At 42.9% G+C, this 15954-nt stretch overlaps 1 protein-coding gene across 3 annotated transcripts in view; it reads left to right on the plus strand.

Annotated features, from left to right (window-relative positions):
• ZHX3 (zinc fingers and homeoboxes 3) overlaps positions 1-15954 on the plus strand; it is a 119632-nt gene that overhangs the window by 92175 nt on the left and 11503 nt on the right. The window contains exons 5-6 of one of the 3 annotated variants that reach the window (XM_011929039.1): positions 4730-7739; positions 8413-8511. In XM_011929039.1, coding sequence (XP_011784429.1) covers positions 4880-7739; positions 8413-8462 — 2910 coding nt within the window. In that variant the 5' untranslated portion in view covers positions 4730-4879 and the 3' untranslated portion in view covers positions 8463-8511. The remainder of the gene's footprint in view (positions 1-4729; positions 7740-8412; positions 8512-15954) is intronic. The other 2 variants (XM_011929041.1, XM_011929040.1) reach the window with 2 other exon arrangements.

Genomic DNA, 15954 nt, shown 5'->3' on the forward strand with positions numbered 1-15954 from the left:
GTCCTGGACTTTTTTTGGTTGGTAGGCTATTAATTATTGCCTCAATTTCAGAACCTGTTATTGGTCTATTCAGGGATTCAAATTCTTCCTGGTTTAGTCTTTGGAGGGTGTATGTGTCCAGGTTTTTATCCATTTCTTCTAGATTTTCTAGTTTATTTGCATAGAGGTGTTTATTGTGTTCTCTGATGGTAGTTTGTATTTTTGTGGGATCGGTGGTGATATCCCCTTTATCCTTTTTTATTGCGTCTATTTGATTCTTCTCTCTTTTCTTCTTTATTAGTCTTGCTAATGGTCTATCAATTTTGATCTTTTCAAAAAACCAGCTCCTGGATTCACTGATTTTTTGAAGGGTTTTTTGTGCCTCTATCTCCTTCAGTTCTGCTCTGATCTTAGTTATTTCTTGTCTTCTGCTAGCTTTTGAATGTGTTTTCTCTTGCTTCTCTAGTTCTTTTAATTGCCATGTTAGGGTGTCAATTTTAGATCTTTCCTGCTTTCTCTTGTGCCCATTTAGTGCTATAAATTTCCTTCTACACACTGCTTTAAATGTGTCCCAGAGATTCTGGTATGTTGTGTTTTTGTTCTCATTGGTTTCAAAGAACATCTATTTCTGCCTTCATTTTGTTACGTACCCAGTAGTCATTCAGGAGCAGGTTGTTCAGTTTCCATGTAGTTGAGTTGAGTGAGTTTCTTAATCCTGAGTTCTAGTGTGATTGCACTGTGGTCTGAGAGACAGTTTGTTATAATTTCTATTCTTTTACATTTGCTGAGGAGTGCTTTACTTCCAACTATGTGATCAATTTTGGAATAAGTGTGATGTGGTGCTGAGAAGAATGTATATTCTGTTGATTTGGGGTGGAGAGTTCTGTAGATGTCTATTAGGTCTGCTTGTTGCAGAGCTGAGTTCAATTCCTGGATATCTTTGTTAGCTTTCTGTCTCGTTGATATGTCTAATGTTGACAGTGGGGTGTTAAAGTCTCTCATTATTATTGTGTGGGAGTCTAGGTCTCTTTGTAGGTCTCTAAGGACTTGCTTTATGAATCTGGGTGCTCCTGTATTGGATTCTTATATATTTAGGATAGTTAGCTCTTCTTGTTGAATTGATCCCTTTACCATTATGTAATGGTCTTCTTTGTCTCTTTTGATCTTTGTTGGTTTAAAGTCTGTTTTATCAGAGACTAGGATTGCAACCCCTGCTTTTGTTTGTTTTCCATTTGCTTGGTAGATCTTCCTCCATCCCTTTATTTTGAGCCTATGTGGGTCTTCACATGTGAGATGGGTCTCCTGAATACAGTACACTGATGGGCCTTGACTCTTTAGCCAATTTGCCAGTCTGTGTCTTTTAATTGGAGCATTTAGCCCATTTACATTTAAGGTTAATACTGTTATGTGTGAATTTGGTCCTGTCATTAGGATGTTAGCTGGTTATTTTGCTCATTAGTTGATGCAATTTCTTTCTAGCATTGATGATCTTTACAATTTGGCATGTTTTTACAGTGGCTGGTAGCAGTTATTCCTTTCCATGTTTAGTGCTTCCTTCAGGAGCTCTTGTAAGGCAGGCCTGGTGGTGACAAAATCTCTTAGCATTTGTTTGTCTGTAAAGGATTTTATTTCTCCTTCACTTATGAAGGTTAGTTTGGCTGGATATGAAATTCTGGGTGGAAAATTATTTTCTTGAAGAATGTTGAATATTGGCCCCCACTCTCTTCTGACTTGTAGAGTTTCTGCCAAGAGATCTGCTATTAGTCTGATGGGCTTCCCTTTGTGGGTAACCTGACCTTTCTCTCTGGCTGCCCTTAACATTTTTTCCTTCATTTCAACTTTGGTGAATCTGACAATTATGTGTCTTGGAGTTGCTCTTCTCGAGGAGTATCTTTGTGATGTTCTTTGTATTTCCTGAATTTGAATGTTGGCCTGCCTTGCTAGGTTGGGGAAGTTCTCCTGGATAATATCCTGCAGAATGTTTTCCAACTTGGTTCCATTCTCCCCATCACTTTCAGGTACACCAGTCAGATGTAGATTTGGTCTTTTCTCCGTATTTCTTGGAGGCTTTGTTCGTTTCTTTTTACTCTTATTTCTCTAAACTTCTCTTCTTGCTTCATTTCATTCATTTGATCTTCAATCAGTGATACCCTTTCTTCCATTTGATCAAATTGGCTACTGAAGCTTGTGCATGCATCACATAGTTCTCGTGCCATGGTTTTCAGCTCCATCAGGTCACTTAAGGACTTCTCTACACTGTTTATTCTAGTTAGCCATTTGTCTAATCTTTTTTCAAGGTTTTTAGCTTCTTTGCGATGGGTTCAAAAATCCTCCTTTAGCTCGGAGAAGTTTGTTATTACCAATCATCTGAAGCCTTCTTCTCTCAACTCATCAAAGTCACTCTCCGTCCAGCTTTGTCCTGTTGCTGGTGAGGAGCTGTGTTCCTTTGGAAGAGAAGAGGCACTCTGATTTTTAGAATTTTCAGCTTTTCTGCTCTGGTTTCTCCCCATCTTTGTGGTTTTATCTACCTATGGTCTTTTATGAGGGTAGTGTACAGATGGGGTTTTGGTGTGGATGTCCTTTCTGTTTGTTAGTTTTCCTTCTAACAGTCAGGACTCTGAGCTGCAGGTCTGTTGGAGTTTGCTGGAGGTCCACTCCAGACCTGTTTGCCTGGGTATCACCAGTGGAGGCTACAGAACAGCAAATATTGCAGAACGGCAGATGTTGCTGCCTGATCCTCCCTCTGAAAGCTTCGTCTCAGAGGGGCACCTGACTGTATGAGGTGTCAGTCGGCCCCTACTGGGAGATGCCTCCTAGTTAGGCTACTTGGGGGTCAGGGACCCACTTGAGGAGGCAGTCTGTCCGTTCTCAGATCTCAGATCTCAAATTCCATGCTGGGAGAACCACTACTCTCTTCAAAGCTGTCAGACAGGGACGTTTAAGTCTGCAGAAATTTCTGCTGCCTTTTGTTCAGCTATGCCCTGCCTCCAGAGGTGGAGTCTACAGACGCAGGCAGGCCTCCTTGAGCTGCCGTGGGCTCCACCCAGCTCGAGCTTCCCGGCTGCTTTGTTTACTTAAGCCTTAGCAATGGCGAATGCCCCTCCCCCAGCCTGGCTGCCGCCTTGCAGTTTGATCTCAGACTGCTGTGCTAGCAGTGAGCAAGGCTCCCTGGGCTTGGGACTCTGCGAGCCAGGTACGGGTATAATCTCCTGGTGTGCCGTTTGCTAAGGCTGTTGGAAAAGCGCAGTATTAGGGTGGGAGTGTCCTGATTTTCCAGGTACCGTCTGTCACAGCTTCCCTTTCCTAGGAGAGGGAATTCCCCGATCCCTTGTGCTTCCTGGTTTAGGCGATGCCCCGCCCTGTTCCGTGGGCTGCACCCACTCTCTGACAAGCCCCAGTGAGATGAACCTGGTACCTCAGTTAGAAATGCAGAAATCACCCGTCTTCTGCATCGTTCACGCTGGGAGCTGCAGACTGAAGTTGTTCCTGTTCGGCCATCTTGGAACCTCCCTGTGAAACAATTATTACAATTACTTTATACATAAGTAAATGAATCAACTCAGCTTTTGAAATAAGTTTCAAAGAGTGCTTAGCATAGTGGCTCATGCCTGTATTCCCAGCACTTAGGAAGGCCAAGGTGGGAGGATTATTTGAGCCCAGGAGTTCGAGACCAGCCTGGGCAATGTGGTGAGAGACCCTCACTACTACTATTTTTTGTCTCTACAAAAAAAAACTAGACAGGTGTGTTGGCACATGCCTGTAATCCCAGCTACTCGAGAGGCTGAGGCAGGAGGATCACTTGAGTCCAGGAGGTCAAGGCTGCAGTGAGCCATAATCGCACCTTTTGCACTCCAGCTTTGGCAACAGAGGGAGACCTTGTTTGAAAAAGTAAAATACATTTCAAAGAGCTCAGAGATGTAATAGTTTTTTATGAAACAATAAAGGTACCTAAAAAAGTAATGAAGAAAAAGCACAGTTACAAGGTCAGGCACTCAAGGTGAGACCACACTTTGAGTTCTTGTACACAGATAGAGAATGTACAGCTTGCTGGGCCACAAAGTGGTTCTGTGGATTCCCTGACCCTCTGAGCTTTGGTTTCATCCGAGTAACAGTGATCTGGGGTATGTACAGCCAGTAACTGTAAGGTGATCGCTTTTCTGTGGCCTGGAATAAGTGTGGCAGGCAAGGAAAGGCCACAGAGGCCTGGCTCTTACAGCAGCCAGTCTTCCCAGGCACCCCCGCCCACCCCACCCCTTCTGTTCACATACTACAGCTAACTTGGTCCCTGGGCCTGGCTTGGAAGAGACAGAGGCGTCATCTTGTTCTCTTATGTGGGAAGGCTATGAAAAGAAAAACCCATGTTGGTCCAAAATGTAAACAAGAATTACACTAGGATCTTTTGTTCTCACTCTGACATGGTCAGAATTAATTTGGAGGTCCAAAAAGAGTGTGTTTTTGTTTTTTAATCTGAGTTACTTAATGCAACAATATGTAGTGGGTGGTGGGAAAGAAACAAAAATACGTGGCTTAAGTCTATCAGTTGTTATTGGACCATCCCCAGGTCATTCTTCAGGGTCCAGTTTTTGTCATTGGGGGTTCTTAACTCAGACTTCTCATCCAAGTTGCTGATTGAACTTACTGTGAAAATACCTAGATGGTAGAAGGCAAGCAGTGGAATATCTCTGGGTATCTGAGAAATATACAGAAAGCACTTAAGAGAACTTAATCATTTTTTTCTCCCTTTCCTTAGATTGAATAGGGAAAACCTGCTTTCTGCAAACAACTGAAAAAGCTGCACTTAGAAACTGTTTCTTTGGCCGTCATCGAGAAGCCGGAACTTGTATTGTGAGGCCCCTGATGGGACAAGCTCTGAACTGCTGATCACCCAGTGATTGTCACCATGGCCAGCAAGAGGAAATCTACCACACCATGCATGATCCCAGTGAAGACGGTGGTGGTGCAGGATGCCAGCATGGAGGCCCAGCCCGCTGAGACCTTGCCTGAAGGACCCCAGCAGGATCTGCCCTCAGAAGCACCTGTTGCCAGCAGTGAGGCAGTGCAGAACCCCAGCAGTACTGATGGCTCTGCACTGGCCAATGGGCATCGGAGCACTTTAGATGGCTATTTATATTCCTGTAAATACTGCGATTTCAGATCCCATGATATGACTCAATTTGTGGGACATATAAACTCAGAGCACACAGACTTTAATAAAGACCCAACTTTTGTATGCAGTGGGTGCAGTTTTCTGGCAAAAACCCCTGAGGGGCTTTCCTTGCACAATGCCACGTGTCACTCCGGGGAAGCCAGCTTTGTGTGGAATGTGGCCAAGCCAGACAATCATGTGGTTGTGGAGCAGAGCGTCCCTGAGAGCACCAGCACTCCTGACTTAGCAGGTGAGCCCAGTGCCGAAGGGGCCGATGGACAGGCAGAAATCATCATTACCAAAACTCCAATCATGAAGATAATGAAAGGCAAAGCTGAAGCCAAAAAAATTCATACACTCAAGGAGAGTGTCCCTAGCCAGCCTGTGGGTGAGGCCTTACCAAAGCTGTCGACTGGAGAAATGGAGGTGAGAGAGGGGGACCATTCCTTCATCAATGGGGCAGTTCCAGTCAGCCAGGCATCTGCCAGCTCTGCAAAAAACCCCCATGCTGCCAATGGGCCCCTGATAGGAACAGTGCCAGTTTTGCCAGCTGGCATAGCACAGTTCCTCTCCCTCCAGCAGCAGCCCCCAGTGCATACCCAACACCATGCCCACCAGCCACTGCCCACAGCCAAGGCCCTTCCCAAAGTGATGATCCCCCTGAGCAGCATTCCAACGTACAATGCAGCCATGGACTCTAACAGCTTCCTGAAGAACTCCTTCCACAAGTTCCCCTACCCCACCAAAGCCGAGCTCTGCTATTTGACTGTGGTGACCAAGTATCCAGAAGAACAGCTCAAGATCTGGTTCACAGCCCAAAGGCTGAAGCAGGGGATCAGCTGGTCCCCTGAGGAGATTGAGGATGCCCGGAAAAAGATGTTCAATACAGTCATCCAGTCTGTGCCTCAGCCCACAATTACGGTTCTAAATACCCCACTCGTCGCCAGTGCTGGCAATGTACAGCATCTCATCCAGGCTGCTCTCCCAGGTCATGTTGTGGGGCAGCCAGAGGGTACAGGAGGGGGACTTCTGGTCACTCAGCCATTGATGGCCAATGGGTTGCAAGCAACAAGTTCCTCTCTCCCCCTCACGGTGACATCTGTGCCCAAGCAGCCAGGTGTGGCACCCATTAACACTGTGTGTTCGAATACAACGTCAGCTGTGAAGGTGGTCAATGCAGCCCAGTCGCTCCTCACGGCCTGTCCCAGTATAACTTCCCAAGCCTTCCTTGATGCTAGCATCTACAAAAACAAGAAATCTCATGAACAACTGTCAGCTCTGAAAGGGAGCTTTTGTCGGAACCAGTTCCCAGGGCAGAGCGAAGTTGAGCATCTCACCAAAGTGACGGGCCTCAGTACCAGAGAGGTGCGGAAATGGTTCAGTGACCGTAGATACCACTGCCGGAACTTGAAGGGCTCCAGAGTGATGATGCCTGGAGATCACAGCTCCATGATCATTGACTCTGTACCAGAGGTGTCCTTCTCCCCATCGTCCAAGGTCCCTGAGGTAACCTGCATCCCGACAACAGCCACACTAGCAACCCACCCTTCTGCCAAACGACAATCTTGGCACCAGACTCCTGACTTCACACCAACCAAATACAAGGAGAGAGCCCCTGAGCAGCTCAGAGCCCTGGAGAGCAGTTTTGCACAAAACCCTCTTCCTCTTGATGAGGAACTGGACCGCCTGAGAAGTGAAACCAAAATGACCCGACGAGAAATTGATAGCTGGTTTTCAGAGAGACGGAAAAAAGTGAATGCTGAGGAGACCAAGAAGGCCGAGGAGAATGCCTCTCAGGAGGAAGAGGAGGCTGTTGAGGATGAGGGTGGAGAAGAGGACTTGGCCAGTGAGCTAAGGGTCTCTGGTGAAAATGGCTCTCTGGAAATGCCCAGCAGTCATATCTTGGCAGAGCGCAAAGTCAGCCCCATTAAAATCAACCTGAAGAACCTGCGGGTCACTGAAGCCAATGGCAGGAACGAGATTCCAGGGCTGGGTGCCTGTGACCCTGAGGATGATGGGCCAAACAAACTGGCAGAGCAGCTCCCAGGCAAAGTGAGCTGCAAAAAGACTGCCCAGCAGCGGCACTTGCTGCGGCAGCTCTTTGTCCAGACACAGTGGCCAAGCAACCAGGACTATGACTCCATCATGGCCCAGACAGGTCTGCCGCGGCCGGAGGTGGTGCGCTGGTTTGGAGACAGCAGGTACGCACTGAAGAATGGCCAACTCAAGTGGTACGAAGACTATAAGCGAGGCAACTTTCCACCAGGTCTACTGGTCATTGCCCCTGGCAACCGGGAGCTCCTGCAGGACTATTACATAACACACAAGATGCTGTATGAAGAGGACCTGCAGAACCTCTGTGACAAGACTCAGATGAGCTCCCAGCAGGTCAAGCAGTGGTTTGCTGAGAAAATGGGGGAGGAGACCAGAGCCGTGGCAGACACAGGCAGTGAGGACCAGGGCCCTGGTACTGGTGAGCTCACAGCAGTTCACAAAGGGATGGGTGACACCTATTCAGAGGTGTCTGAGAACAGTGAGTCGTGGGAGCCCAGTGTCCCTGAGGCCAACTCAGAGCCCTTTGACACATCGAGTCCCCAGGCTGGACGTCAGCTCGGTAAGGAGTCAACAGGGGTCATGGCTATCCTGTGTGGGTAAGGGGAGGATGCACTTATGGTTGGGTGCTGAATTTACTGCACAGGGGCATCTGCTGTCTCTAAGACTGCCTGGCAGCAGCATTAACTGCCTGGCTGCTTCAGAGGACAACTAGCAGCAGGAGCCATAGGAACATAATATGATAAATGGTTGAGAGCTGTTTTTTGTTTCATGTGTTTTTAAAAACCTGCACAGGGGAAGGAACATGGTGACCCTAAAGGGTCCAAGCTTTTCTAGCCATTTCTTAGCAATAGGAAACAGGTCAAAACATCCTCTGAGTCAGGCAGATCCACAGCCACTGGGTAGGAGAGAGCAATAGGACATGAGTTGAAATTCAGCTCAAATTGATGAACAAAAGGAAAGAGAGCCTTTAATTGTCCTTAGATACATAATGTGCTTTTTTCCAATGATGAAAGTCTTGTGTTTCTCTCGTTATTCCTGATGTAGAAGAAATGTTTATTATAATGGAAAATCACCTTCCTTCTTTGACACATATGGAATCAAAGGCTTGAATTTTGTTCCTCAGTTTCTCTAGATCATACTCAAAAGCAAAATGTATTATAGAAGGTTATTTTTACTTAAGACATAGTTTTGAAGCCACAGACAAGTCATGTTATTGCGTGTTGATTTTCTAGGTTCCTGGTCACTGAGTTCCCAGCCTCTCCCTTCCCTCCTTACCCTTTGACATTTGTGTTCTCATTAGAGACCCCATCAGAGGGCAGCCAGAAGCTCAGGTGAGAGCCAGGAGGGCGGAGTGTTGTAGAAGCTGAAGGGATTGGGGGTTCCAAAATGGCAGCGTTGCTAGTTGAGTTGGCAATGGTGGGAGGGGGTACAGGAGACAGTATCTGTGGTGTTGGGCAATGTGATGGTTCCCTGGTGACTTTGGCATGAGCTGCCTCAATGTGAGGCCTGGTGTTTGGCACCTAATCCCCAGGGCCAACCGTAGTGCCCTGTCCCGCAGAAATCCCACAGAATTTCCTGGATGTTGTTCCATTGTTTCCGTACAATAGCCAACCGTTGTTGTTTGTTTATTTTGGCCTGGCAAATCCCAGCTCCTCCACCCCAGTTGCTTTCTACTTAGGATGTCTTAAAAAGGACAAATTTCTTTTTCTGAATATTTTAAATTCATTTGAACACAACAATTTGAAACATAGTTATGCTGTTGTTTCTTTACTCAGTTAAGGAAAAAGAGACTTCCTTGTTGGCCCATAATTTGGTGGGGTGGTGGGGGCAGGGAGTACCACGTCATCCATCGATTTAGCATTTGCAGAAAGCCTATTCTTCTCATGTTCACATACTAAGGCAAAATCCAGTTCCACAAAGCCCACAGTGAGAGCAAACACCTGGTGGAGCCTAAAGTCACTAGTCAGCAGTTAGGGTTGGAGTACACAGGGCCACTGGCTCCCTTATGGCCTCGTCCAACTCCAGACATGTTTTCAGTAGGGCAAGAGTACAACAAAACACTCCCCTCCTTTGGGGCCCACAGCTCACAGCTTGCTTTATACAGTAGCTGATGGCACACCCTGGAGTCAGAACAACAGGTTTTTATGGCTGGTTTGACCTTTTTATAATGCAGAGCAGGTAGTCTCTCCTGCAAGTCTTGTCCAAGTTGCTAAGTTGGCCATTATGTTACACCCAGCTCTGTGCTTCTTGTGATATACCAGTAGGCCAGGGTGTCATGCTCAAGAGAGATGAAGATATTTGAACAAGTTTATTACAAAAGCTGACATGGAGAATGATGTTATGGAAGATGGCAGTAGCAGCACCAGGAATCCTTTCCTCCACCAAAACAATCGAACTGGCCAGTAATTGTCTCAAGCAACTGTTTTGGGACTCAGAAGTCTAGTTGAACTCTTGCAACATCCAGGGAAGAGCTTGATGGAGAGGCTTATAAATTTTGATGGGTTTTTTTTTGTTTCACATAGCAGCATCCCCAAGCTCTGCAGCAGGCAACTGTGGAAGATGTTCCTGGTGCAGACTGTTGGTGCCAGGGTGGGCAATAACAACTTTGTCCTCCAAAAGTCAAGATTTTGTGGCCAGGTGTGGTGGCTCATACCTGTAATCCCAGCACTTTGGGAGGCTGAGGTGGGTGGATCACTTGAGGTCAGGAGTTTGAGATTAGCCTGGCTAACATGGTAAAACCCCGTCTCTATTAAAAATACGAAAATTATCCAGGCATGGTGGTGAGTGCCTATAATCTCAGTTATTTGGGAGGCTGAGGCAGGAGAGTCACTTGAACCTGGGAGGCAGAAGTTGCATTGAGCCAAGATGACACCACTGCGTTCTAGTCTGGGCAACAGAGTGAGGCTCCATCTCAAAAAAACATATATATCAAGTTTTTATGTTTTGATTGCTGATTCCTGCATTTAATCACTGAGGGGGCCAGTGCAGAGGCTGATCATTATCTCAGCTCCCTTGGGCAGAAGGAGCTTTCTAGCCACAAGGGGTTTTAAAGAGACAGTACCTATTTTTTTTTCTTTATTCCTCCTTTTGGCAAGCCAGATATTTAAGGAAATCTTAGGTCACTGGTTAACCACAGAGATACCACAACAGAAACTTCACTGACCCCATACCGCAAAGAATACACACTTCACAGAAATAGTTGGAAAAGTCACAAATAGTTGGCTCTAGCCCTCAATAAGCAAAAATCAACAATCTCTGAGGCATGAGAGAATTAGATTCTCAGTTACCACAATGTGATACTCATAATGTCCAGTTCTCAACAAAAAAATTACAAAACATAAAAAGAAATAGAAAAATATGGTCTATTCACAGGAGAAAAATTGACAGACACCATCCTTGAGGAAGGCCATTGGGATTATTACCCAGAGACATTAAACCATCTATCCTAAGTACGTTCAATGAGCTAAAGGAAACCATGGACAAAGGACTAAAGGAAATCAGGAAAACCATGCATGAACAAAATGAGAATATCAATATCAATAAAGAGATAGAAATTATAAAAAGGAACCAAACAAATTCTAGAGCTAAAATGTATAATCGCTAAAATGGAAAACATACTAGAGGGATTCAACAAAGATTTGGGCATGCAAAAGAAGAGAAGAGTGAATTTGAAGAGAAAATAATTGAAATTATCCAAAGGAACAGAAAGAAAAAAATATATAGAAAAAACACCTGAGAGAACTGTGGGACATCATCAAACATACTAATATACTGATATATTCATACAGTTATTATATTCATTGATATATTCATACTAATATACTCATATAGGAATCCCAGAAAAAGAAAAGGGATAGAAAGAATATTTGAAGAAATAATGATGGAAAATTTCCCAAACCTGGTGAAAGACATGAATCTACACATCCAAAAAGCTAATAAAATCCAAGCAGGATGAACTCAGGTCCACAGCAAGATATATTAGAATTGTCAAAACCTAAAGACAGGATTTTGAAAGCAAGAGAGAAGCAACTCGTCACGTACAAAGAATTTTCGACAAGATTAACAGCCAATTCATCAAAAACCTTGGAAGCCCAAAGGCAGCAAGATGACATATCTAAAGTCGTGAAAGAAAAATAAACCTCTAAACCAAGATTTCTATATATGGCAAAACTGTCTTTCAAAAATGAAAGAGAAATCCAGACATTTTGAAATAAAATTGAAGGAGTTATTACTAGTAGACATGCCCTAGCAGAAATGCTAAAGGGAGTCCTTCAGGCTGAAATGAAAGGATACTGAACGGAAACTTGAAGCCATAATAAAAATTAAAGGGCAGTAGTTAAGATAACTTTAGAGGTAAATATAAGAGCCAGTACTATTGTACTTTTGGTTTATAACTTTTTCTCTTTGTGCTTTATAATTTAAAAGACAAATTCATTAAAAAATTATAAATCTATATTAATGGGCATAGAATGTAGTAAGATGTAATCTGTGTAATAAAACAAATTAGTGCATTGCAAACAGAATCAAAACAGTACATTATGAACAAATAAATACAAGAGGAAGTAGTAATGGAATTGAGGAATCAAAAACATTAAGACAAATGAAAAACAAATAGCCAAATGGCAGAAGTGAATCCTTGATCAGTAATCACATTAAATGTAAAGGGATTTAGCTCTTCTATTAAAAACAAAGATTGGCAGATAGGAGTAAAAAAAATAAAGTGTTTATATGCTGTCTTAAGAGACTCATGTTAGATATAAGGACACAAGGAGGTTGAAAGTAAAAGGATAGAAGAAGATACACCTAGAAAATAGTAACCATATGACAGCTGAGGTGGCTATATTATCACTAGACAAAATCTGTTTTTTCCTGGAGAAAAGAATATATATAATGTATAGTAAATATATGCAATTATGTATTTTATATGTATTATATATAACTTGCATATGTTATATATGTGTTAACATATGCATGTTATATATATTATATATAAAATATATAATTTAGAATTAGCCAGCCAGACTCAGCTGAGATAATCCCAGTTTTGTTGGCAACATAGAAAGCATTGTAATCAGGAGCCAGTTGAACGTATGCCTTCTTCTCTCCATCAGTCCTGATCAGTGTGTTGACTTGGATCACATCAGTGTCATAGAGCTGCTTCACAGCCAGTCTGATCTGGTGCTTTTTGGATTTTAACATCCACAGTGAACACAGGTGTATTGTTGTCTTCTGTCTTCTTCATGGCAGACTCAGTGGTCACTGGTCAGTGAGAACTTGGTGATGGCATGGTGGTCAAACTTATTTCTCCTGGTAGTGCTCTTCTGAGGATACTGAGGCTGCCTTTGGAGTCATAATGTCTTGGCCACAGGAAGGTGGGTGATGTGTGGATCTTTTTTTTCTTTTTTGGGGTGGCTATGTGGATGCCTTTCAGCACTACCTTCTTGGCCTTCAAAGTCTTCACTTTGGGATCAGCTTTAGGAAAGCCAAGAGCTTCCTTCTTCACCTCCAGTGTGCTCTTTTGAAAAAGGCACACAAAATAAACTTTAAATCAAGAAAGGTTACAAGAGACAAAGAAGGATATTATATTGATAAAAGATATACTATATATCTCTAACAGGACTCCAGAACATGTGAAACCGAAATGACAGAATTAAAGGGAGAGAGATACAAAAATAGTTGGAGACTTTGATACTCGATGTCTAACAATGGATATAGAAACCAGATAGAAGGACAGTCGGGAAACAGAGGATTTGAACAACACTCCAAGCAAATTAGACGAAATAGACATAAACAGAATACCACGCAACAACAGCAGAATACACAGTCTTCTCAAATTCACATGGAATATTCTCCAGGATAAACTATATGTTAAGCCATGAAACAAGTGTTAATAAATTTTTAAAAACTGAAATTATACAGAGTACATTTCCAATTTCAGTGGAATGAAACTAGACATTGAAAATAGAAAACTGGAAATACACAGATATGTGGAAATTAACACACTATTTAAAAACTAGTGGGTCAAAGAAGAAATCATAAGGGAAATTAAAAAATACCTTGAGACAAATGAAAACACAACATACCAGAACTTATGGCACATAGTGAGAGCAATCCTAAGAGGTAAATCTGTAGTAAGTGCATACATTTAAAAAGATTATCTCATGCTGAGCGCAGTGGCTCATGCCTGTAATCCCAGCACTTTGGGAGGCTAAGGTAGGTGGATCACCAGAGGTCAGGAGTTCGAGACCAGCCTGGCCAACATAGTGAAACCCTGTCTCTACTAAAAATACAAAAATTAGCTGGGCATGGTGGCAGGCGCCTGTAATCCCAGCTACTAGGGAGGCTGAGACAAGAGAATCATTTGAACGCAGGAGGCGGAGGCTGCAGTGAACAGGCCGCACCATTGCACTCCAGTCTGGGCAACAAGAGCGAAACTCCGTCTCAAAAAATAAAAAATAAAACTCAGTTGGGCATGGTGGCTTGCACCTATATCCCAGTGCCTTGGGAGACCAAGGCAGGAGAATCACTTGAGGCCAGGAGTTTGAGACCTGCCTGGGTAACAAAGTAAGATCCTGTCTCAGCAAAAAAAGTAAAAAAAATTAGCCAGGTGTGGTGGCATGTTCTTGTTGTGCCAGCTACTCAGGTGTCTGAGGTGGGAGAATTGTTTACCAGGAGTTTGGGCTTATAGTGAACTATGCTTGCACCACTGCATTCCAGCCTGGGTGACAACGTGAGACCCCATGTCTTAAACTTTTTTTTAAAGATCTCGAATCAGTAACCTAAATGTACACTTTACAGAACTAGAAAAGAGCAAACAAAATCCAAAGTTACCAGAAGGAAGGAAATAAAGGTTAGAGCAGAGATAGAGAATCAATGAAACCAAAAGTTGGTTCTTGAAAAAACAAAACTGACAAACCTTTAAATAAGAATGAAAGAGAAGACTTAAATTACTAACATCAGAAAGGAAAGAGGGGATGTTACATTTTCACATGAATATATTTTCACAAGAATGTAAGAGACTACTATTAACAGTTATGTGCCAATAAATTGGGTAACCTAGATGAAATTCCTAGAAACCCACACTCTCCCAAAATCAACTGATGAAGAAATAGAAAACCAAAGTATATCAATAATTGGTAAGAAGATTGAATCTTTTATCAGAAACATTCCAACAGTGAAAAGTCTAGGACCCCAGGTGAATTCTTCCAAATATTGAAAGAAGAATTAACACACCAGTTCTCCTCAAACTCCTCCAAAAAAATTGAAGAGGAGTAAACACTTCTTAACTCATGAGGTCACCATTACCCTGACACCAAAGCAAGACAAGGGCACTACAAGAAAAGAAATCTACAGACTAATATCCCTTATGAATATAGGTAAGAAAATCCCCAACAAAATAGCAAGCCAAATTCAGCAGCATACTAAAGGATTATACCTCACGACCAAGTGGGATTTATCCCTGCAATGCAAGGATTGCCTGGCACATGAATATCAATGTAATACACCACATTAAAAGAATAAAGAGAATAAAACACATCATCCTAATTCAAGCAGAAAGAGCATCTGACAAGTCAACATGCTTTCATGACGATAAACATTCAGTAACTAGGAATATGACAGTATGATAAAGACCGTATATGAAAAGCCCGCAATTAACATCATTCTCAACAGTGTGAAAGACGGAAAACTTTTCCCCTAAAATCAGGAATGAAATAAAGATGCCTACTTTTGCCACTTCTGTTCAAAACAGTATTGGAAGTTCTAGCCAGAGCAGTTAGGCAAAAAAAAAATAAATAAAGAAATAAAGAAATAAAAGTATCTAAGTTTGAAAGGAAGAAGTAAAATGAACTCTGTTCACAGATGACATGGTCATATATGTAGAAACTTGAGGCCGGGTGCAGTGGTTCACGCCTGTAATCCCAGCACTTTGGGAGGTCAAGGCAGGCAGATCACAAGGTCAAGAGATCGAGACCACCCTGGCCAACATGATGAAACCCCGTCTCTACTAAAAATATAAAAATTAGCTGGGCATGGTGGCACACGCCTTTAGTGCCAGCTACTAAGGAGGCTGAGGCAGGAGAATCACTTGAGCCTGGCAGGCGGAGGTTGCAGTGAGCCGAGATCGTGCCACTGTACTCCAGCCTGGTGACAGAGTGTGACTCCTTCTCAAAAAAACAAGCAAAAAACCTGAATCCACAAAACAAACAAACAAACAAACAAAAACAACAACAACAAAAAACTGGTAAATGAACTTGGCAAAGCTGCAGGATATAAAATCACAAAAAAAAATCAGTTGTATTTAGCTGGGCACAGTGACATAACTGTAGTCCCAGCTACTTGAGACGCTGAGACAGGAATTCAAGGAGGCCAGCCTGGGTAACATAGTGAGACCCTATCTGTTTAAAAAATTTGGTTGTATTTTTATGCACTTGCAATGAACAATCTGAAAAGAAAATTTAAAAAATGGTATCATTTACAATGGCATCAAAAAGAAAAAGTGCTTGGGAATAAATTTAACCAAGGAGGCAAAAGAAGTGTGTCTTGAAAACTACAAAATGTTGCTGAAAAACATTAAAGACGACCTAAACAAATAGAAAAATGTCCCATGTTCATGGATTGACATTAAGATGTAGATACAACCCAAAGCCAACTACAGAGTCAATGTAAAATCTATCAAAAGCATAGTGACATTTTTACAGAAGTAAGAAAATCCAGGAAGATCCAACCAAAATGGCTGACTAGAGGCATTTTGTACTCACCTCTTCCATTAAGAA

The sequence above is a fragment of the Colobus angolensis genome, unplaced genomic scaffold, assembly GCF_000951035.1.
Source record: "Colobus angolensis palliatus isolate OR3802 unplaced genomic scaffold, Cang.pa_1.0 Scaffold8, whole genome shotgun sequence".
Lineage (NCBI taxonomy): Eukaryota > Metazoa > Chordata > Mammalia > Primates > Cercopithecidae > Colobus > Colobus angolensis.